The sequence below is a fragment of the Pseudorasbora parva genome, chromosome 23 (assembly GCF_024679245.1).
Source record: "Pseudorasbora parva isolate DD20220531a chromosome 23, ASM2467924v1, whole genome shotgun sequence".
Classification (NCBI taxonomy): Eukaryota; Metazoa; Chordata; class Actinopteri; order Cypriniformes; family Gobionidae; genus Pseudorasbora; species Pseudorasbora parva.
Window position 1 is genome coordinate 8,142,632 of NC_090194.1, and position 23,618 is coordinate 8,166,249.

At 37.8% G+C, this 23,618-nt stretch overlaps 1 protein-coding gene across 1 annotated transcript; it reads left to right on the top strand.

Moving 5' to 3' along the window:
* The first annotated feature begins 6,824 nt into the window (after positions 1-6,824).
* On the top strand, positions 6,825-20,152 carry si:ch1073-15f19.2 (T-cell surface protein tactile). The gene is made up of 9 exons (XM_067433832.1): positions 6,825-7,097; positions 8,821-9,183; positions 9,264-9,382; positions 9,460-9,613; positions 11,388-11,503; positions 11,614-11,767; positions 17,124-17,492; positions 19,322-19,415; positions 19,512-20,152. The coding sequence occupies exons 1-9, from the start codon at positions 7,037-7,039 to the stop codon at positions 19,606-19,608; spliced, it is 1,527 nt and encodes a 508-aa protein (XP_067289933.1). The 5' UTR covers positions 6,825-7,036; the 3' UTR covers positions 19,609-20,152.
* Positions 20,153-23,618: the final 3,466 nt, after the last annotated feature.

The window sequence follows — 23,618 nt, forward strand, 5'->3', positions numbered from 1 at the left end:
GGGGAGAGAAAGAGAAGGAAAACCACCAAAATACGTCGCAGACGTAACACCCACCACCTTAAGAACAAACTTCTATACGAATAGAATTTGACAAAAGAACAAACACTTACAAGAGAGCTAACACTCGTTTAAACTCGGGATAAAGCATCTGCCACCACATTATCCACACCTCTCTTATACTTTATTTCCAGGTTATAATTTTGAACAATGAGAGACCACCTCATTAACCTCTGGTTCTGGTTGTACATGCGTAGAAGAAAAGTCAGCGGATTATGGTCAGTATACACTGTTACAGGAAGAACAGTAGAACCAACGTACACGTCAAAGTGTTGAAGTGCTAATAATAATGCTAGAGCCTCTTTCTCAATAGTAGAATAGTTACGTTGATGTTTATTAAACTTCTTCGAGAAGTAGCAAACAGGATGATTGATTCCATCGGTACCCTCCTGCAACAACACTGCACCTGCTCCCACCTCGCTGGCATCCACTTCCAATTTGAATGGTGTGGAAAAATCTGGGGCAGACAACACGGGTTCACTACATAACAAAGCTTTGATGTTGTTAAAAGCGTTCTGACACTCCGGTGACCACACAAATGCTGTAGAAGGACTAAGTAGAGCAGTTAAGGGAGTAGCCACTGAAGAAAAATTCCGGCAAAAACACCGATAATATCCGGCCATACCTAAAAACCGACGCAACTCACGTCTGGTATTTGGCACAGGAAATTCACTAATAGCCGAAACTTTAGCTGACAAAGGACGCACTTCGCCCTCCCCTACCTGTTTACCTAAGTAGGTCACTGTAGCCTTTCCGATCTCACACTTGGCTAGATTAAGCGTTAAAGATGCCTTCTCTAAACGCTTAAACACAGTTTCTAACAGCATTATGTGCTCAGACCAGCTTTGTGAAAAGACGATCACATCATCGAGATATGCGTGACAGTTAGGAACATCGGCAAGTACTATATTAACCAACCTTTGAAATGTAGCAGCGGCGTTTCGCAACCCAAATGCCATAACGTTGTATTGCAGAAAGCAATCTGGTGTTACGAAAGCGGAGATCTCTGAAGCTCTTGGTGTCAATGGAACCTGCCAATATCCTTTAAGTAAATCAAGTTTGCTCACAAACCTTGCCGAACCTATGCTATCCACGCAATCCTCCATCCTGGGCAATGGAAAACAGTCTGGAATAGTTATATCATTCACCCGACGATAATCGGTACAAAAACGCTTAGTTCCATCAGACTTCTGTACCAAGAGACAGGGAGAACTCCAGGGACTAATGCTAGGCCTGGCCAATCCTTTCTCTAACAAGTACTGGGTCTCCTGCTTCATAATAGCCCTTTTAGCAGCATTAACCCTATAAGGGTGTTGTTTAATCGGTTGTGTCTTACTTAACTGAATGTCGTGTTGCAGCACATGTGTAAGTGTAGGCACGTCACCCAAAACAGAGTTAAATTTGTCAAGGAGCTCAATTACATCCTGCCTTTCATGTGCCTTGAGATGTGCTAAAAATTTCGGTAAAGCTGCAAGAGTTTCAGAGTTTGGTAGCCTAGCTGATAATAACGGTGTACCAGCCTCTAATACTCCATCCAGATCAACATCAGAACGCTCAACCACTGGATTCGCCTCGCACGCAACACCTACTGGAGAGACAACAGGACTTCCATCCTGTGTGGTAAGACATTTTATATCAGAGTCACCTCTAGTATAATAGGCTTTTAGCATATTAACATGACATACTCGTTTCTGACGTTTCCGGTCAGGAGTTCTCACCACATAATCAGTTTCACCCTTTTTTTCTAGGATTTCGTAAGGTCCAGAAAATCGTGCCGACAATGCAGATCCAGGGATGGGAAGCAAGACCAACACCTGATCTCCCACTGAAAAAGATCTAGACACAGCATGTTTGTCATAACGAACTTTCATTTCCTCCTGAACTTTAGACAAGGATTCTCGAGCTAGAGTACTCGCTTTCTGTAGTCGCTCACGGAACTTGCTTACGTAATCTAGCACATTTGTTTTCTCTCTATTCTCAATACCTAACAGTCTCTCTTTCAGAGCCTTCAAAGGTCCCCTCACCGTATGACCGAAAACCAACTCTGATGGACTGAACTTGAGAGATTCCTGTACAGTTTCTCGAATTGAAAATAAAAGCAATGGAACTCCTTCATCCCACTCATTTCTTGTCTCTAAGCAATACTTCCTTAACATCGCTTTTAGGGTCTGGTGAAACCGTTCCAACATTCCCTGGCTTTGGGGATGATATGCACTAGATGTACGGTGTGTGATGCCTAGTGACTTAAAAACTTGTGAGCACAACTTGGATAAAAAATTAGTGCCTTGGTCAGTTTGTACAACCCTTGGCAACCCGAAAGTTGAGAAAAACTTAGTTAAAGCTTTAACAACTACCTTGGCTGTAATCTTACGTAGAGGAATAGCCTCTGGATACCTAGTAGCAGTACACATGATTGTAAGCAGAAATTGATTACCGGATTTTGACTTTGGTAATGGCCCTACACAGTCCACTATCACGTGTTCAAAAGGTTCCCCCAACACAGGGATTGGAATTAACGGAGCTGGTGGTATCACCTGGTTAGGTTTTCCTGCGTACTGACACACATGACAGGTCTTACAATACTGAATCACATCACGTTTAAGCCCATACCAAAAAAAATGTTGTAGGACACGGTTATAGGTCTTGGTAACACCTAAATGACCTGACAACAAATGATCATGTGCCAACGACAAAACTTGTTGACGAAAAACAGTGGGAACTACTACCTGATAGACTACATTCCACTCTTCTTCTAAGGTATTACTTTTACGCCACTTTCGCATAAGTAAACCATCTTTTACTAAGAATGCAACGTTGTCCAAGTTCTCATTGTCTGTCAATCTGAAGCATTTCTCTAATGAGGAATCATTTTTCTGAGCCTCGATGAGCTCTTCACGAGTAAATGACAAAGAATCACTCACTACAACATCCGTCACCTGGTCACTGCCACGAAACTCAGTTTCCACAACCTCCTTAGTGTCCAAATCTGCACAAAAGAAAGAGTCAGATAAACCTAGATCATTGTCCTTCTTAGATTGGGCACGTGTGACAACGCATGCAGGAAAAGCACTCGGATATTTCTGAGATAGCTCATCTGTCTTAATCTGAACCAATGGGTCATCCATCACCTCCAGTGAAGGTATCACCCTCCCTCCAGCTAAATCGTTGCCTAAAATGAAAGACACCCCCTTCACAGGCAATGCGGGACGTACTCCTACCTCCACAAAATCAGTTACCAAGTCAGACTGGAGATGGATACGATGTACAGGTACCTTCATAATCTCCATACTGAAACTCTGCACTAGTCTGCTAGAACCTACTGACGACAGACCTGAAAAAGGTAACACGTCAGCACATACAAAAGACTGCGCAGCTCCCGTGTCACGCAGCATCTGAACCTCCACTTGGTCCTCCTTTTTACCTGTTAACGAAACAAACCCTTTTATAAGGAAAGGTAAATATGTAGGATCTGGCATTTCAGCTCCCTGTTCAGAAAGCAAGCAAGAATTAACAGAGTTTACGAAAGCAACCTCTTTCTTTGGAAAGTTCTGTTTACGCTTCAGCGATAAACAGTCGGCGATCACGTGGCCTGTCTTATGACAGTAAAAACAGTCACGAGTCTCTTTAGACTTCTCACTAGTCTGCTTAGGCATTTGACTATTGACTGAAGACTTCGTCAGATAACCCCTTTCAGTGTTTGCTACATGAAAAACGTTTTTATGCGTGAGCACAAACTCATCTGCCAACACAGCAGCCTGCGAAAGAGTCGTCGCCTTCTGTTCATTAAGATACAGCACCATCCGCTCAGGAAGACATTGCTTAAACTCCTCCAGTAACAAAAGTTCTCTAAGTGAATTAAAATCATCAGCCTTACTAGAAATGCACCATTTATCAAAGAGAATTCCTTTCTCTCGTGCAAATTCAACAAAAGTTTGAGTAGCGGTTTTCTTGCGATTTCGAAAATGTTGCCTGTAAGCCTCTGGTACTAATTCATATGATCTAAGTATGGTCGATTTAACTACGTCATACTTAAGACCATCTTCCAAAGACAGGGTAGAGTATACCTCCAATGCTTTACCAACTAACTTGCATTGTAAGAGTAATGACCAAACATCCTTTGGCCAACCCAAGGAAGTTGCGATTCTCTCAAAAGCGTTAAAATAACTATCCACTTCAGATTCTCTAAAATTCGGAACTAAAGCAATATGCCTGCCCACATCAAATGTGGTAGAACCAGAATAAGCCGAATTTTCACTCACCGACGAGAAGTTCTGCCGCACAGAGGAGACTGGAGTAACCTGGGCCGCTTCAATCTCCAATTTACGAAGCTTTACCTCTTTGTCGGCTTCAATTTCAAGCCTGCGGATTTGTAGACGCAGATCCAGCTCTGCTTGGCGGGCTTGTGCTCGTGCTTCCACCTCGATACGTGCTATTCGCACCTTCGTCTGTAAATCCCCTCTTGTACTGGGGGTACCTGGTGAAAAAGGCTCAAAGGGTGGTAAACCAGCAGCCCCGACAGTGGCCTCCGCCTCCATCGCAACTGTCTCTACCTCCTCTTTACCTACTTCATGCACATCTTGCCCCTCGCCAAAAGGATCGGCCTTTCCATCCAAATCAGGCCTAGTCAAAATTTCCAATTCGTACAGCCGATCTATCACTTCAGCTTTAATTTGCCGTTTTAGTGATTGTTTCGAAATAGAAATCTGAAAGTGGTTAGCTATTATTAACAACTCATCCTTTCTACAAGTTTCAAGCAACTCTAATGTGGGATTATCAATGAAACACTTCAAATTAAATGCCATCAGGAAGCCTAATATTACCACAAATCGCGTTATGCTCTAGTGGACAAATGCTATAAGAGTTAACCTCAGCCAACTATACTGAGTCTCTGCCATTAATCAAATAGTCACACAGTTTTATTTACAGTAACAAACGACGAGCCCCCAATTATGTTACGTCTCCCTAAAAAAAAAGATATAAATAAACACCTAAACCAACTAAGCTACACTGACTAACAAACATAAATACAGAAGGTGGCAACCGCTCCTTACCTGGTGTGTATAAACAATTTCAAATACTACGTGTTGTATTATGTAGGTCACGTGACATGCTGAAACTATCCCATCGCTCAGGGTCCGAAATGAGCAGTGTGAACAAGTCACAAACAAGTCAAAGGTTAAAACGTAAAGTTGTAACCAGAACAATGTCTTTCAAAACAAAGTTTCAAAACCAAACTATCAATCGGGGAAAGTAGATACAAATTGTCAAAACAAACGAAAGAAAACACGCCTCTCTCTTCCTCCAGTTGTTTCCAGGTCTTTATACAGGTGAGATGAGTTCTGATTGGTTCCTTGGGAGAGATCTCTCTGGGACAAATGATGATTGATGGGCAAACCAACCAATCACGAACCTAAGAATAAATGACAGCTGAGAACAATAAAAGGGGGGGGGAGAGAAAGAGAAGGAAAACCACCAAAATACGTCGCAGACGTAACATAAAAGAACAAAGAACGGCACTGAAGTCATTCTTAAAAAGGGAAGATGTGTTCGGAGTTTTGCCGAAATTTTAATCTGTAAACTAGCTCTGCTTCACCTTCGTTGCTCTGGTTGGTTGTAGCGCTATCCTATTGCGTGCACGCCGTGCAGAGGGAGTTTGAAAGACAACCATTTATCCCGCCCCTCGGATTGAGCCCGGTCAATGGAGAGTTTCCAGACCAAACATCTTGATGTGGGTCTGGCTTGCCAGGCTAGATTTCTGTCACATCTCATCTCAATAAACTCCAACTAGATAAAAAAGCTTGTAGACCAACTTTAAAGGTGCAGTGTGTAGGATTTTTCTATTGACAGAAATGCAACATAATATACATAATCATATTATCAGTGGTGAATAAATACCTAACATGATGAACAGTTATGTTTGTATTACTGAAGAATGAGCCATTTCTATCTACATACGCCGCAGGTCCCCTTACAGTAAAAAATGCCATTTTGCGGCGTCATGTTTCTACAGTAGCCCTAAAAGGACAAACTTCTCTACAGAGCGCTAGTCACTCTCTGCTGTCTCCGATGATAGCATTTGTGTCCTGTGTTGGCCACCGTAGCTTCTGTGCTTTCGAAAGGGAGGGGTGAGTAGTTGCAATTCACAACCTGACTAGATGCCGCTAAAATTCACACACTGCACATAAGTTGGCTTGAAAAAGCCTAGCCGAAAAGTTTGAAATAGTTTTAGTTTAGTCATTTTGATGATAGATAGATAGATAGATAGATAGATAGATAGATAGATAGATAGATAGATAGATAGACAGACAGACAGACAGACAGACAGACAGACAGACAGACAGACAGACAGACAGACAGGGTACTCAGGGTGGTTGCTAGGGTGTTGCTATGCATTTGCTAGGGAATTCTGGATGGTTGCTATGATGTTTTGGGGGGTTGTTATGCTGTTGCTCAGGTGTTAACTTAATAATCCAAAATAAAGAAACTAAATGTTCATGCGTGCCAGTGGGACATTTGCCATCCAGTATTATATCCGCAAACAATAATATCTAATGCTAGCAGGGGCTTTAAATTTTTTTATGTGATCTTGAGCTTGACTTTGTGTCTGCTGTATGTGAGAAAATGTTGCCGCAGATTGTCACATTGCATTCTGACAGGAAATCGAGGAAGACGTGCTGACATACTCGAAATGAGGTCATGATTATGTGTTGAAGCAGTGCATTGTGCTTTCAGAACCAAACTCAGTCATTTCATCCAATCAACTCGTCATAAGAGCATCTCTTCATTAAGCTGTTCTGTTGAAGAGAAACCTATACTGCAAACCGCTTGGTTTTGCTTACGGTTTGACATCAGACATAATTCTTGCTAGATATGGAAACAAACCAGTTCCTGTCTCTCTAGTGGTGTAGCTCATTTCCTGTACATCTCTGCTGCTGTTGCTGTTGTGTCTCTTTCTGTTAAGACTGTCGGTCTCACAGATATGGAGTTTTTGATGACAGAGGCAACTTACAAAATCCTTATCTTTTTATGCATGATACGAGGTAAGAGAGGCTTGTATTTCTACCTACAAAGGAAAAATTTTAACTAATCTGGTAATATGGTTAGCTGTTTAAATGCTGAGACACGGATCATTTTGTCAAATGTGTTAAAATTGCAATTCAACCTAAACACTGGTCTCGATAAGCCTGTTTATTTGATTTATTTCTGTGTTAAAATGGATGTTCAGAAATAACAAAATGCTACATTTGTCCTGATTTCATAATAAAGACAAAATTAATATAAAATATTTATCAAGCACAATGTTCTATTATTTTGTTATTTATTTTTAAGAAAATTAGCAAAACTGCTTCACTGCTTATTAATATTTAAAAAAAATTTTGCCTGCCAAATAAAAGTCTTCTTTGTCCAACCAACAAGCAGAAGCATCCTGAAGAAAACAACAACAAAAATTATAGGAAATTATATCATATAGAAGACTCCGTAAATCCTCACGATTTTGTGTCAAGGTCAATCAATCTCTTAAAATAGCAGACAATGTTATTTATCACAAGGCAAGTTTAGTTCAGGTGGTGCAAAAAAAAAAAAATCATGATCCAAATGAATGTATAAATAAATAAATACAGACTGTAAAAAATAAAAAAATAAAAATCTCTGTAAAATTTACGGTAAAAAACAGCAGCTATGGTTGAACTTTAGTAAAAAATGTGGTAGCAACATTTTAGGTTTTATGGGACAGCACAGTTCAAACCCGTATAACGCAAATGTTTATATTGTAATATTCAGGTGTGGTTGCCAGAAAAAAAGAAGAAGAAAAAAATACGGTAGCAACGTTTTAGGTTTTACAGTAAAGAACCGTATTTTATCATTTTAAATAATTTAAAATTACTAACCTGAAACACTAATCTGTTATGTCCCTTTGATATGTACTGACAACCACCAAACACAATGGGCTATGAGAGTCACATGATGAATCAATGCTCATCGCAAGCAGATTACAGAACGACAATATTAGTATACAGAAAGTCCACAGTGTCGTTCACACAAACACTAAATGGTAACACACATGAATTTTAAAAATGCATTAAACATTAATTTAACAACATTAGATGTAAAATAAAACCTTCATGTACATAACTGATTAGAACAAACTAAGACGAAACAGTTATTTCAATGAAAATACATCAACTGTGAAGTGGTAACGCAGAGAATCCCGGGAATGTCAATTTACGTTTTTTTCACTGTAAATTACATAATGACGTCCAAAAAACTGTAAATTTAACGGTATTTTACTGAAATTTGAGTATCACCCCAAACAGTACGGAAACTTTCTGTTAACCAATCAACAGTTTTTCACCGTAGCATTTTTACTGTTAAAATCACAATCATTTTTACAGTATCTAAGAAAATATATTTGTAACTATTTTTAAATGATGATATATAATATTATTACTTTTTATAATACATTTTTTTTATAATTTCCTTTTTAATTAATGGTTAAAAGTAAAAAAACAAAAAAAAAAAAAAAAAAACTTGACTTGACTTGATGCCTAAAAACAATAAATAAAAATAAACTTTTATCTTGAAATAACTTTTTCATTTTGAAAAATGTAAAAAAAAAGAGTAAAAATTATTTTTATATCATTTAAAAATCTAATTAAATGTAATAAAATTATACTATAGATTTGTCAAACATCTTGACCAATGATGTTATGTATATAGTTTATGAAAGAAACTGATTATCACTCATGATTTATGGTTTATCAGGGACGTATGAAGTGCTTATACATCATAATGCATCCGTAACTGCTGTGGAGGGACAGAATGTCAGCCTGACATGCTTTGTGGAAGAAAAGAATGAAATTAAAGTTGTCCAGCTGGAATGGATTAAACAGCAAAAAGGAAATCAGAATGATCAGAAGATTGTGGTGGTCCATAACACAATGCCAGAACATTACTTTCAACTTGGTTTTCATCAGACAAGGAAGGTCAGTTTGAAAACTGGAGAGCTACAGGGCTCTGTGCTGACCCTGTATAAAGTTGCCAAGAAAGACAGCGGAAACTATGTTTGCGAAATTACTTCTTATCCTAATGGCTCGATTAAAAGAACTACAAAGCTGCAGGTCACAGGTAAACTGCTCACGGTTAACCCACATTCTCATACACTCACATTTAAAAGTGAACATGCAGCATCTGTCTGCTAATTTCAGAGCCTCCAGCATCAGTGGAGATGTCACATCCATACAGATTCATAAAAGAGGGAAATGAAGTGAAAATAACTTGTTCAGCAAGCCCTCCACCACTCCGTTATAAACTTAGACGGTCAAAGGTGAGTCAGATGTAAAAATAGTAATACATTTATGCCAGTCTATACAGCTATTGTGATGATCTCATTCTCCTCATCAGGACAAGCTATTATGGATGGAAAGCTTGAATGGAGAGTTCATTTTATCAAACGTCACCAGAAACAACAGCGATCTGTATGTCTGTTTACCTGAATGGGGTGCATTTGGCCAAAATCAGCAAGGTCTCAATGCCACTATGGAACTGACTGTGAATTGTAAGTGTCTGAATTGAGAATACATAGGCCTAAAGTTTTTATTTAAACTTTAAAATTGTCTGTCAAATTAAAGCTTAAATATATTGCCAAAAGTATTGGGATACCCCTCCAAATCATTGAATTCAGGTGCTCTAATCACTTCCATGGCCAAAGATGAACCATGTTTTACTGCAAATAAAACCAAAAAACATGGTTATTGTAGTTAAAACAGCACCAGGTAACTTTTCAACCTTCATAATATATTTTCAAGACTCGTGATGATACATCGACTTACAATAGGTTGAATGACACGTCAGCCATAGCTTGATGGGGTCTGTATCTTTTTTTGCTTGTTATGGTGATTACCTACCACTCAAACACTGAATTGAAGTATCATATAGATTCTGTAAAACGGTAACCAATAGACTACTATAATGACGCTGGCTTGTAAACGTGAGCATCGCGATTATTTGGCGTTTGAAAAAAATAAAACCCATGAAATTATATTCATATGACAAGCTGAAACATGCCACTGACTGTACCTGGGATGAAGACATTTCACACGCGACACCAGAAGAACACCTGCATGTGAACTCCTGCAGTGTTCGGGGGAACTGTTAGTGCTGCACCAACCCGCGGGCCGCTTTTATGAAGTTATTTGGCCCGCCCCGCACCACTGTATATATTTTTACAACCCGTAAAAGGGTTGTCGTCATGTCAACAAATGCACGCACGATGGCATCCCCTGTTGTAGGATGACAGAGCTTATGACAGTAGTTGAGGACATTATTTTTTCCTAACTGTAGGGGGACCCCGAGAGCAAAAGTTACCCAGTGTTGCTTTAAACCATGGTAACCACAAATGAACCATGGGTTTGCTACTCTCTAACCATAGTTTAACCATGGTATTGTGGTAAAACTGTGGTTATTTAAATGGTAATCAGCCAAAAAACATGGTTACTGCCCTTTTACTATAATAAAACCGTGGTTATTTTTCATAAGGGCTAGACACACAGACGTTTCTATAAACATTTGTGAAAGAATGGGTCTCTCTCAGGAGCTCAATGAATTCAAGTATGGTACTGTAATAGGTTTCAACCTGTGCAATAAGTCCATTCAGCCTCACTACTAAATATTCCAAACTGTCAACTGTTAGTGTTAACTGTTAGTATTAAAACAAAGTGGAAGCAATTGAACAACAGGAACTCAGCCACAAAGTGGTAGGCCATGTAAAAATGTGAGTTTGCTTTTCAGCGGTTGGGCTTGGCCCCTTATTCTAGTGAAAGGAACAATTAATGCTTCAGCACACCAAGGCATTTTGGACAATTTCATGCTCCCAACTTTGTGGGAACAGTTTGGGGATAGCCCCTTCCTTTTCCAACATGCGCACCAATGCACAAAGCAAGTCCATAAATACATGGATAAGTGAGTTTGGTGTGCAGGAACTTGAATGGCCAGCACAGAGTCCTGACCTCAGCCCGATAGAACACCTTTGGGATGAATTAGAGCGGAGACTGCGAGCCAGGCCTTTTTGACAAACATCAGCACCCCTGACCTCACTAATGTGCTTCTAGAAGAATCATCAAAAATTCCCATAAACACTCCTAAACCTTGTGGAAAGCCTTCCCAGAAGCTGTTATAGCTGCAACGGGTGGGCCAACTCCATATGAATCCCTATGGATTAAGAATGGGATATCATTAAAGTTCATGTGCATGTAAAGGCAGGTGTCCCAAAACTTTTGGCAATATAGTGTGTACACAAATCCATATAAAATATTTCCATTTTTTCCAAACAGTTCTTGATGACATTGAGTGTAACACAAGCAGCCCTTTAAATGTCAGTTTTGGTGACGATGTGGTGATTAGGTGTAACGCAAAAGCATCTCAGTACTTGCAATATAAGTGGATGATGGTAAGAACATTAAGAGATTGAAGTTAAATATTTAACCAGTATTGCTTTAAATATATAGTGTGTTGTGTATTAGCTTGTTAAAAATGACTAACCCATGTGATGATTTTTAGGGTGACAAAACACTGTCTCTCTCAGACACTTTGTCTCTGACTTCCATGACATCTAACCAGTCAGGAACATACAAACTGACAGCTGTATTTCAGGACAATCAGCTCCAGACAGACATAGAGTTTTCTATCCATGTTCTCTCAAAGCCAAGCGAAGGTAAGAAAATGCTTTTTCCCCCTAATAATTGCAATCATATACCACTTGGAAATGAATATAAAGTCCCAGTTTGCCCAAAGCTGATGCACACTGCAGTGCAAACAATGGAAAAACTTAAGAATACCGCCCATGGGAATTAATCATGCATTTTGGAACAGGGGTTAATTGATCAATTTCCCTCTGTCGAAGCTCTCCGGGAGTCGTTTTAGGAAAGGCTGTAGGGGTGTTACTGTGTGTGTCCGATTTGGCCCGCATTGTGCGAATTAAAAATATCCCCACAAGGATAGTAAAACCTAAAATCATCGACATTGTAATAAGCCGATGGGCCCCATAAGAAAATCATAAATAAACTTAACAATGGAATGAAAAGATGGTTAGGTTTATGAGTAGTGAAAAAACATTATCATTAGCTCATTTATGTCGCCTTGCAGGTATCATTAATAAGTACTTTCTCTGCCTTGTCAGACTATGGGCCAGATTTACTAACAGTTTGCACCAGTGCAAACCCTCTTTTGCCGTTACAGAACTACTTTCAGGATTTACTAAAGACATGTAGTGAATAAACAGCACTGAAAAGGCAGCTGGCCTTATTGCATATGCATTTGTACTAGTCTCGAGTACCTCATTGCTTTCATAAATTGGTTACCACACAATACAATATTAAAGTCCTCATGAAATTGACCTTATTTACTTTGTTAGCAAACATTACTGGTCTAAGGGTGGTCAATTAATCAGTTGAAGTTAAAGCTACACTGTGTAACTTTCTTAGTTTATTCTTTACTAAAAACACTTATGTGTTTTTACAAAAATATATGTGCTCATTAATGTATATTTACTTCTTTCAAGTAATAAAGTATTCTCATAAGTTTATAATATGAAAATACATACGGATAAGGGGTTCGAATGCCGGTAACCACGTTGCCCCTCCATCTTGAAAGTACATTAGCCAAAGAGGGACATGCGCGTAAATTCAAGCTTTGCCTTTCGTGTTTTAACACTCGATGGCGCCGTGTCGAATGTGAAGAGGGGGATTGCTTCAGACTGCTCACATCAACTGATCTCTGCTCACAGAGAAAATGATATAGCCTAAAATTTAAACTTTGCCCTACGCTAGTGATGTCGTACAATATACAGAATAACAATAGCAGTGATGAAAGTTACTTTACTAAGATTAGCTTGCATTCGTCTGGGAACCTGATGGCTGATGTTAGCAATGAACTGGTAAAAAAATAATGAAAACGTAAAACTATTATTCATTTTACATACATTTTTATAACCTACATGTTAACTGACAAATTAAATAATTGCAAATTATTATAGTTTTCTAAAGTTACCTCATCACTTGAAGGAACACTCATGAACAAGGTCGAACTGGAAGCCATGTTAATCTTGGACTAAATCGGCCACTGTAGGAGAATCTGTAAGAAAATCTGAATTGAGAGGACAGAAACTAATATTCACTGGATAGTCATATACTTTTTCACCGCTAGATGGGGGAAAATATCACACAGTGTAGCTTTAATACACAGAAAAATCTGAAAAGTAACTTCCGGTCTGGAACGGCGTTCCTTCTCAGATGATGGCAGTTTGATGGCTTGGGTTTGAATATCCTAAACCACTCCCCTTCCAACCGTTAGACTGCTATGAGCACAGGATGGAGAGGCAAAGCGCTGAAGTAAAACCCTGCCCTTTATTCAATATTACATTTCACTTGGAAATAACACTCATAAAATACATAAAATCACATGCAGCTTCTGTATCACTGCTACTTTAAAGCCAAACAAATAAGCCTATGCATCCATGCAACTTTCATGAGGTAAAATCAGTAAATGCCATGCTTCCTCTGGAAAAAAACAATTGTCCCTGACGGTGAACAGAAAGAAAATGTACATTATTATGCCATTAGATGGCGGCAAAGGCTGTCTTTATGAGTGAGTCAGTCAGTAGCAGTCTTTTATATTGAAAGGACTGAAACACGGAACAACCGCCGCAACCCAAATGCTTTGACTAGCGCTGTCAGTGTCAGGACATCCCTTAACTGTTAAAAGGACAAGATATAGTAATAATAATAATAATAGATTTTATTTATAATGCACTTTTCATTCCGAAGAATCTCAAAGTGCAACAAGGGGGGGGGGGGGGGGGAAATAACAACAAAAAATGAATAACAAGTAAAAATATAGAATACTACAAACAATCAACCAACACAGAAAACAGAACAGAAACAGAGCTGATGGTGAACAGAAACAGAGCTGATGGTGGACAGAAAACAGCTGATGGTGGAAGTCTCTGTTAGCTCCGCAGCACACTGTGGTCCACTCCATGTTTCAGATTTCTCCCAGCGGCAGTGTCCCGATGACATCGCCGAGGCACGACAGCTGAAGACCAGATGATGGGTCTTCTTCATGATGATTCAAACGATGGGGATCGCTGCAGCACCATGCAGGAGGCAGAACATTCCTCCGGGCACTTCTGTGGACACACCGGGGCCGGCGCAGATGTCACTCCACGGTCGCAATGCAGGACGGAACAGCGGCGCAGCGGAGAAGCAGAACATCCCAACATCATGCCGGACGCCGACGACGAGAGCCCGGATGACGCTAGCCCGGTGCAAACTTCAGCCACCATGCAGCTTAAGCCCAAGGGAGACCACCAGTGAGCACCCGCGGCGAGAAACATTAAATGTCCTCCAAACCAGAAACCAACCGCAGCAATTCAAACGTAAACATTAGAGAAGCGGTTGAAAACGGCGAAACGACGAACAACGACCTCTCAGTGGCTGCCAGCAATCAGCAACAGTCCCAATTGTAGCTCTTACTGTTAGACTAGTCACAAACATAAGGAAATAAAATAAAATGTAAATCTAATAGTACATTAACATGATTTGTTGTGGGTGGAGAAGGCGAACAGACAACGCCAGCGTCCTCTCCCCCACGTTGCCTAGCAACCAAAAAAGTAGAGGACAATCAAACTAATTTGTATTATGAACAAAGGACTGACCTGAAGGAAAATGCTGCATCTGAATATAGGTAATGCACTCAGTCTCTCTCTCTGACAACACTCCTCTAAATAAATAATACTGTAAGCTTCAATCAAAAATACAAACGAGAACGAACAGATGTTTACGTTACTAAGAGTGGTTGCTAAGGGTAGGGCTGGTCGATTCCGAAATTTTTGGAATCGATTCTGATTCCAATTCCTGTTTCCGGAATCGACAGAGTCGATTCCAAGAATCGATTCCCCACTGTTGTTTTCGATTCCTTTTCGATTCTTCTTTTTTTTAACAAAATCGATGGTGAACCTAGTTCCGGAGTGACCTCAGGATACAAGGATGTAGAAAGTATCCTTCTCTGAAACTTTATTTGTAAAATGATGATACGTTTCCATAACTCTGATGAATTTTAAATGATGGATTCTCCTGAAATGGCCCATATAGCCCAGAAGTAAATGCGATTTAGCCTAATAAATCAAAAGGATAGCACATTATTCATGGATGTGCATTTATTGCATGTTTAAAACTACATGACATGTCTAAAATGCATGTGCACAGTTAAGTTAAATGACTACATTCAAATAAGTGCTTGCACAGAATGTACGAGGTAAAATAACCACAATATTAAAGAAAAAGAATTATATAAGAGTGCACAGTTTATTTGTCAATCAGATGCGCGAGCAAGTTGCGTTCATTACTATAGCAACATAGACTCGGTCAAGCTGTACTAGGCGCATTTTCTTTCTGTTATCAATGGATTAATGAAAAGAAAAGTAAATAGAAAATTAAAATAAGACCCTCACATCTGCATCTGTAAGCAGCGCTCAAAACCTACCGTTGTGGATAACAGAACCATTTCACAATTTAAAATTATGGAGTTTTTGTGTGCAAAATGTAGCAAACTTGTCCACGATGCAGCATCACAGAAGGAAACAATGACAATAAACACTATTAAACTAAGTGAAGGAAAGGTATAGTAATAATCAGCGATATGCGTTCTCATATGGCTCGATTTGAACGTTTCATACCATAAAAATAAGTAGTTAGAATTACGTTCTAGTGACGTCATCACACAATGACGCAAAAAAACGCTGAATTGCTTTATTTTTAACTCGTAATTTGAAACTAAGTGTTCAAAAGAACCTTTTGCAAAAAATAAATAGACTTCCAATCATTATTAGTAAGCAAGAGACAAGTGAATAAAGAGGAGTCGATTCCCCGAGATGGAATCGATTCCAAACGTTGGAATCGACTCTCGATTCCCAACGCCTTGGAATCGAGGAATCGATTCTTTTTGGAATCGATTCCCAGCCCTAGCTAAGGGTGTTGCAGTGATACACAGAACTGTTGGGTGAAACGGTCATAGCGTGTTTTATCATGAACACAACAGTTATTGACCAATCAGAACCAAGGACTCAAACTAACCGTTTTATAAATGATTATATTATATTTTATTATATTATATTATATTCACATTTATTTAGCGCTTCTCACAATACATAATAGTTTCAATTGCTCAATTGAGATGCATTATATGAATGCTTGGCCAAAGAGATGCGTCTTTAATCTAGATTTAAACTGGGAGAGCGAGTCTGAGCCCCAAACATTAACAGGAAGGCTATTCCAGAGTTTTTAGGAGTCAATTGAGAAAACGCTCTCCCTCCTTTAGTGGACTTTGACACCCTAGGTACAACTTTTATGACCTTAAAGAGCGTGATGGATAGTAATGTGGTAGAAGATCAGTTAAATATACTGGAGCTAAATCATTTAGGGCCTTATAGGTCAGTAGCAATACATTATAAATGATACGGAACTTAATAGGTGACCAGTGTAGAGATGATCAAATTGGTGTAATATGATCATATTTCCTTGACCTGGTAAGAACTCTGGCTTGTTTATCGAGGATGCAGGACAGCCAGCTAGTAATGCATTACAGTAATCCAGTCTAGAGGTCATGAATGCATGAACTAAATTTTCTGCATCAGAAACAGATAGCATGTTTCGTAGCTTAGCAACGTTTCTAAGGTGGAAGAAGGCTGTTTTTGTAACATATGAAATGTGATTTTCGAAAGGCAATTTGCTTTCAAATATAACAGCCAGGACTCTAACAATACATCCTTCTAAATGCAAAGTGTATGCTAAGAGATTCTGTTTACAGGCTTTTGGTCTAATAAATTATATATTTTTTAGAAGTGTGTACAAACAAATGTTGATGAATATGTCCTAATATACATTCTTTATATATATATATATATATATATATATATATATATATATATATATATATATATATATATATATATATATATATATATATATATATAATTGTTTTATTTATTTTTCCTATAATGATTGCTGTTGAAGGATTGACAACACCTTCCCCAGTTGGAAGCACCAAACATCTGATGAATGTTACCTCCATGGGGATCAGCTCATGGAACACTGCTGCTCTTGACACAACAACCGAAACTGCTCACTTCCTAACCAGCACATCAAAACCAAATGCTACTAACCTACAGCCCAGAAACACCAGTCATCACACTCCTCTCACTGGCAGCTCTTCTGCTCCACCTGTTGGCAACTCGTCTACATTACATGCCAGCACTGTCAAATCTACAGGCACCTCTTGTACACAAAATCAGAGCACAAGTCAAGATCCACTTACCGGAAGGAACATAGTTACCTCTGTTATAACAAAGACGAACAACCCCACTGTTTCGACAACATCGAAAGGTACATATTACTCACTCTTCTGAAAGTCAAAGTTAAATCAAAACTGACCATATTTGCTTTTTAGTATACAATCGTCAGAATGTTATCCAAAAGGTAAAAACATGCTCCGCCCCTGAAACGACTTAAATTTTCTGATGTTGTATTATAATGAGTGCTTTTGTGAAGCTTCAAAACATTAAAAGGGTTAATTCACCCAAAATTGCAAATGCTGGCATTAATTACTCACCGTCATGTCGTTCCAAACCTGCAAGACATCTTCAGTTCATCTTCTGAACACAAAGATCTTTTTGATGAAATCTGAGAGCTTTCTGTCCTTCCACTGACAGCTACACATTTATCAACTTATACATCAGTTGTGATCAACAGAAGCTCAAGCATGTTCACGAGAACCAATGAGGTTAATTTGAGCACGTTTGAGCTTCAGCAAGAACCAGTGAGGTTCATTCTAGTGTTACGCAGCACGTTTGAGTTTCCTCAAGAACCAGTGAGATTCATTCTAGTGTTACGCAGCACGTTTGAGTTTCCTCAAGAACCAATGAGATTCATTCTAGTGTTACGCAGCACGTTTGAGCTTCAGCAAGAACCAATGAGGTTCATTCTAGTGTTACGCAGCACGTTTGAGCTTCAGCAAGAACCAATGAGGTTCATTCTAGTGTTACGCAGCACGTTTGAGTTTCCTCAAGAACCAGTGAGGTTCATTCTAGTGTTACGCAGCACGTTTGAGCTTCAGCAAGAACCAATGAGATTCATTCTAGTGTTACGCAGCACGTTTGAGTTTCCTCAAGAACCAATGAGATTCATTCTAGTGTTACGCAGCACGTTTGAGCTTCAGCAAGAACCAATGAGATTCATTCCAAATCTGTTTGTCACACTAAGCAATTGAGTCTCTTCAGAAATTTGGACTAAACCGCTAAAATCATGTGGAATAGTTTTACAATCTCTTTATAAACTTTTTGAAGCATCAAATTGGTAGTTGCATAGCTGTCAATAATGAGAAATATGGAAAGCTTTTAGATTTCATCAAAAACAAATCTTCATTTGTGTTCTGAAGATGAACGAAAGTCTTATGGGTTTGGAACGACATGAGGGTGAGTAATGATGACAGAATTACATTTTTTGGATGAACTAACAATTTCGAACCATTGGTTTGGAGCTTGTACCAAACTCACCAAGTCATATGTTATTTTGTTACACTGTCATACCTTGGTTTCGAAATATTTCAAAATTGCTAAATGACATTGATCTTTTAAATGGTTTTAATTTATCTCGGGTACATTTTATAATGTAGATTTATTTTTAATTAATATAATAAATACTAAAATGTAATTTATGTCAAATCAAATTTAAACACACGCACGCATGCACGAACACACACGCACACACGCACGCACGCACGCACACACACACACACACACACACATACACACACACACACACACACACACACACACACACACACATATGTGTATGTATGTATATATCTTTACTCTGAAATTAATCACATCACCTACATCACACATGTATTATTCTCACTGGATACTGTTTTAATCTTTCATCTGTCAAATTAAGGAATTAAACTTGTCGCTGATGTTTTTTGGTGATTTTTTGTTTTTTACATTTTGTACACACAATAAAGCCATGGCTGTAACAGGAAAACCTGCAGACACACGTAAGATGCTGTTTGATTTAAAGTGTGTGATGACTGATATCAATGTGTTGTTTTCAGACAGACATGCACAAACAGGATATGAATTTAGGCCGAGGCCTGAGCTAATTATAATTCTATTATTGATTGTCTTTTCCTTGCATATCTCTCACCTCTCTTTCAGAGTCAAAACGTACAGCATATATCGCTGTTCCGATTGTGTTGCTGTTGCTCGTGTTGATTTTGCTTCTATACAGAAAACACCTGAACCAAAAAAAGTGAGACTCACCAAAATCATCAGCACATCCACTGTCCTTTTACATAATTGCATCCTACACATTTTCAGTTGATTTATTTTACTTTTTCTTTTTCAGAATGGATATGCCACCCCCTTTCAAACCTCCTCCACCACCAGTCAAATACACATCAGTGAGGAAATATGATGTCCCTATGACTGATATTCTTGTATGAATGTGTCATGCACTTTACTACTCACAAACCGTGGGCCACAAATATACTGACTGGAAGATTTTTATCAATAAGACTGTTGTTAACCTCCAAAACGCAAATTAAGCTATTTTTTTTCTGTTCCTTCATTGCAAGTCCATGCAACCAAAAATGATGTAATCCATGGATTACTAAAATGTAATCCATTTGAATCAATCGGTCTTCCGGAGGAAAATGGTCACTTTAAATGAGGAATCGATTTATTTATGCTTTTGATCACATAAACATTGAACATTGATAAACACACATATGCAGAGAACATTAAACATGATGGGGGAAAAAAAGGTTTTCGAAGATTAATGAAAATCGCATGGGTTTAAAATGTACATTTTTGAATGAACTATGGATCACCCAAATGCTTTGTGTGTTTTTGTTATTTTAAAGTACTTATTTTCTCTGTATTTGTGTCTTTCCGAATAGGTTCTATATTAAATCTGTTACTCTTAAAACTTTATTATTTGTAACTTTACAAAATGTGAAAATTGTGACTGAATTTTAACTGTACTTTACAAACATTAAATATATTAATGGATACCTTGAGTTTTACTTACTTAGCTCTACTCCTACATCATGTAAAAAATTTCCCTAAATGTGTGAATTTTCAAAAGACAACATCTTGTGAGAGTGGGTGGATGTGGGGTCAAAAACTAGGTACATTCCAGAAATATGAAATATGACTAGTCCCTTTAGGAAACTTTTTAATCATCATTAACCATTTAATCAACTTATTAATCAAGAGTTTAATCATCTATTATGTTCAATAGATCAGGGCCGGTATTATTAAAGCTTCTAAGAATCCTCTCAGAAAGCTCCTAAATTACCTTAAAAACTTCTACGTAGGAGTCTTAGCTGAAGTGTGATTTAGGATCGACCTGAGAGCAACTCTGAGCGAGGAAAATACTAAAACTTTTATCTTAGTGAGGAGGCGGGGCTGACCCCGTTGCTACGTATGAAATACTCTGATTGGTTGGTTGTCCAATAATGAAAAAAGAGCATTTAAGTATATAAACCTTCACTTTGAAATTACATATATATATGGTAAGGTATATATAAATATATATATATATATATATATATATATATATATATATATATATATATATATATAATAAATATATATATTTATTTATTCATTTATTTATTTTCCCTCTTCAAGTTTCATCCATTTTCTCCACTGCTAAAGAAACTCTTAAGCCTCTTAAAGGTCCTTGTCCTTACTCCTAACACTTTTAGACCATAAAGGGATCTTTCACATAAAAATGGAAATATCTTTGAAATCCTTTATTCTGACAAATACAATCAGAGTTGTATTAAAAATGTCCTGGCTCACCCAGGCATTATAACGGCATTGACATGATGGGTCGTTTTTGAAGTCCATACAAGTGCATTTATCCATCATATAACTGCTCTACACGGGTTAATAAAGGCCTTCTGAAGCAAAGTGGCATGTTTGTGTAAGAAACATATCCATAAATAAAACTTTATAGACTTAAATAACTAGCTTTCAGCGGTCAGCGGTACGCAAGTCGACTTCTATTAAGGGTTAAGATGCTTTCTGAATTACTTTTTTCTTTACTAAACTGTAAAAAAAAGTCTGTAAAAATAGGGCACAATGTGCTGTATAAATATGAAGGAATTTTCCGTATTGATTTTTAACAGGTGTTTTACCTGTATTTTGAATTGCACATTGCATTAGTTTGTGATTAATGGAAATTTCCGTAAAATTACTGGATAATGGCAGAAAATGACCAGTATATTTTCCGTTTTTATTTTTTACAGTGTAGGATTTTTTCTTTCATTTTAAGAGGAAACTAAAGCTACTCTTTTACATTAAGATTTTGCATGAATACGGGCCCTGTAGTCATTATAATGTTGCCTTTTGATATCATTACAATATAGCTGCAAAGAAAAAAAGTGAGCGCTATCAGAATCAAATACCTTTGAAATGAAGCCTACATGTTAATGTGGACCTCATGTTGTGGCTTCATGAACTGTTAACAAAGCAAAGGCTAACTGACTGTTTCAGGCCTCATAAAACCTCAGTTTACACCTCAGATAGTCGAAACAAACCAACTGCCAAAACCACATCAGACAGTGACCAACAGAGACAGTATGTATCCTTAACTGTATTGGGCTAATCAACAAAAAACGAGTGCAGACTCTGGTCACCATTTATTATAACTTGCAATAACAGCACAGATGGTGGTTGTTTATATGGTGCTTAAAGCAACTTAGGCTGCATTTCTGGTTCTGTTTATGCTCTTAAAACAAAGTTAGGGTTTTTAAAACACCTGAGAACAAGCATTCAATTAACATGGGAGGAGTTACAAAATAAAAGGCATTTCTGATTTATGAACAGAGACATATGCCGGATAGAGAGTGTCTATGTGCTAAGACAGATAGAAAACAAGACACAGAGAGAGAGAGAGACAGAGATGCTTTTTGTAGAGTTTTGTGCATTGTGGTTCTTTGCTACAACAAAAGAGACACGTTCACGCAGAAGGACGTTTCCTGCTCTCGCTATTGTGGTCGGAAATGGAAAATTCAGAAAAAAGGATTGATTGTTTCAGTGTTTAGATCCTGCACTGTATAATCATGCATCCAATACACTATTGTACTTCATTATGTTTAATATTATACTAAGGGTGTATGAGAAAAATAAAAGTTAATTGTAAACATAAAATGTGCGAAATTATATATATTTTTCTTTGACTCACATAAGAAAGTGTGTGTCAAGTTCAATATAGCACTTCTTTTGAAAAATTGCACTCTATCTTATCTTATATTATGAAAATTATAATAACATTTTTACATGTTTGTTTGTTTTTCTTCAGACAGCCTATCAGTAATCACACATTTATTTTAATTGTTTTATTATCGATCAGTTTAGCTAAATGAAAGAAAACGTTCTTCTGGGCAGTATGTGCACCCATGGTCATAGTAAGAAATAATCTTTCAGTTATCTGAAAAGATTATAGATTAGTTTAGTTGGCAAACTTGGCATGCACTTGATGTGTGTCTCATAAAATGTAAACATTTTTTAAACGTCTGGGAGAAAGACGTCTCGTGTGTGTGTTTTTTTTTTTTTTTTTTGACTTGAACAGACAAAATTATGTCAAAATGTTCATTTTGGCAAGTATTTAAATAAAGTTGATTATGTCTGTTGAGAGAATACCGGATGTGTATGAGTGATCCGTGCATTCTGCCTTTAAGTGACAGCAGCTTTGTAAAGAGCTTTTAACTTTAGTACTGAAATTAATTTAAGGTAGTCATATGCTAGTATGTCGGATGGAGCACTACTGACTGGCTTAAACCACCATGATAAAATAATAAAATAATGTGTCTGTTAACATTAAAAAAGTGTGGGAATTTTAGTGCCATCTAGCAGCGAGGTTGTGAATTGCAACCGCCCAAAGCTCACCCCTCCCTTTAGAAGCACATAGAGAAGCTACGGTGGCTGACACAGGACAAAAATGTTGTTGTCGGAGAAAGTAGAGAGTGACTAGTGCTCTGTAGAGAAATTTGTCCATTTAGGGCTACTGTAGAAACATGACGCCGCACAAAATGGCGATTTCACTGTAAGGGGACCCGCGGCGTATGTAGATAGAAATGGCTCATTCTACAGTAATACAAACATAGCGGTTCATTATGTAAGGTCTTTATGCACCACTGAAAACATAAACTGTAAAAAAAAGTCTGTAAAAATAGGGCACAATGTACTGTATAAATATAAATATATGTAATTGTATTTTGAATTACACATTGCATTAGTTTGTGTTTTAAGGGTTAATTTAATTACCATTAAATTACTGGATAATGTACTGGCAGAAAATTACCAGTACATTTTCCGTTTTTATTTTTTTACAGTGTATGTATATCATATTGCATTTCTGTCAATAGATTCTCATAAATACTGCACACTGCACCTTTAGGTACTTTTAAAACAAGTATTTCTGTACTTTTACTTAAGTTAA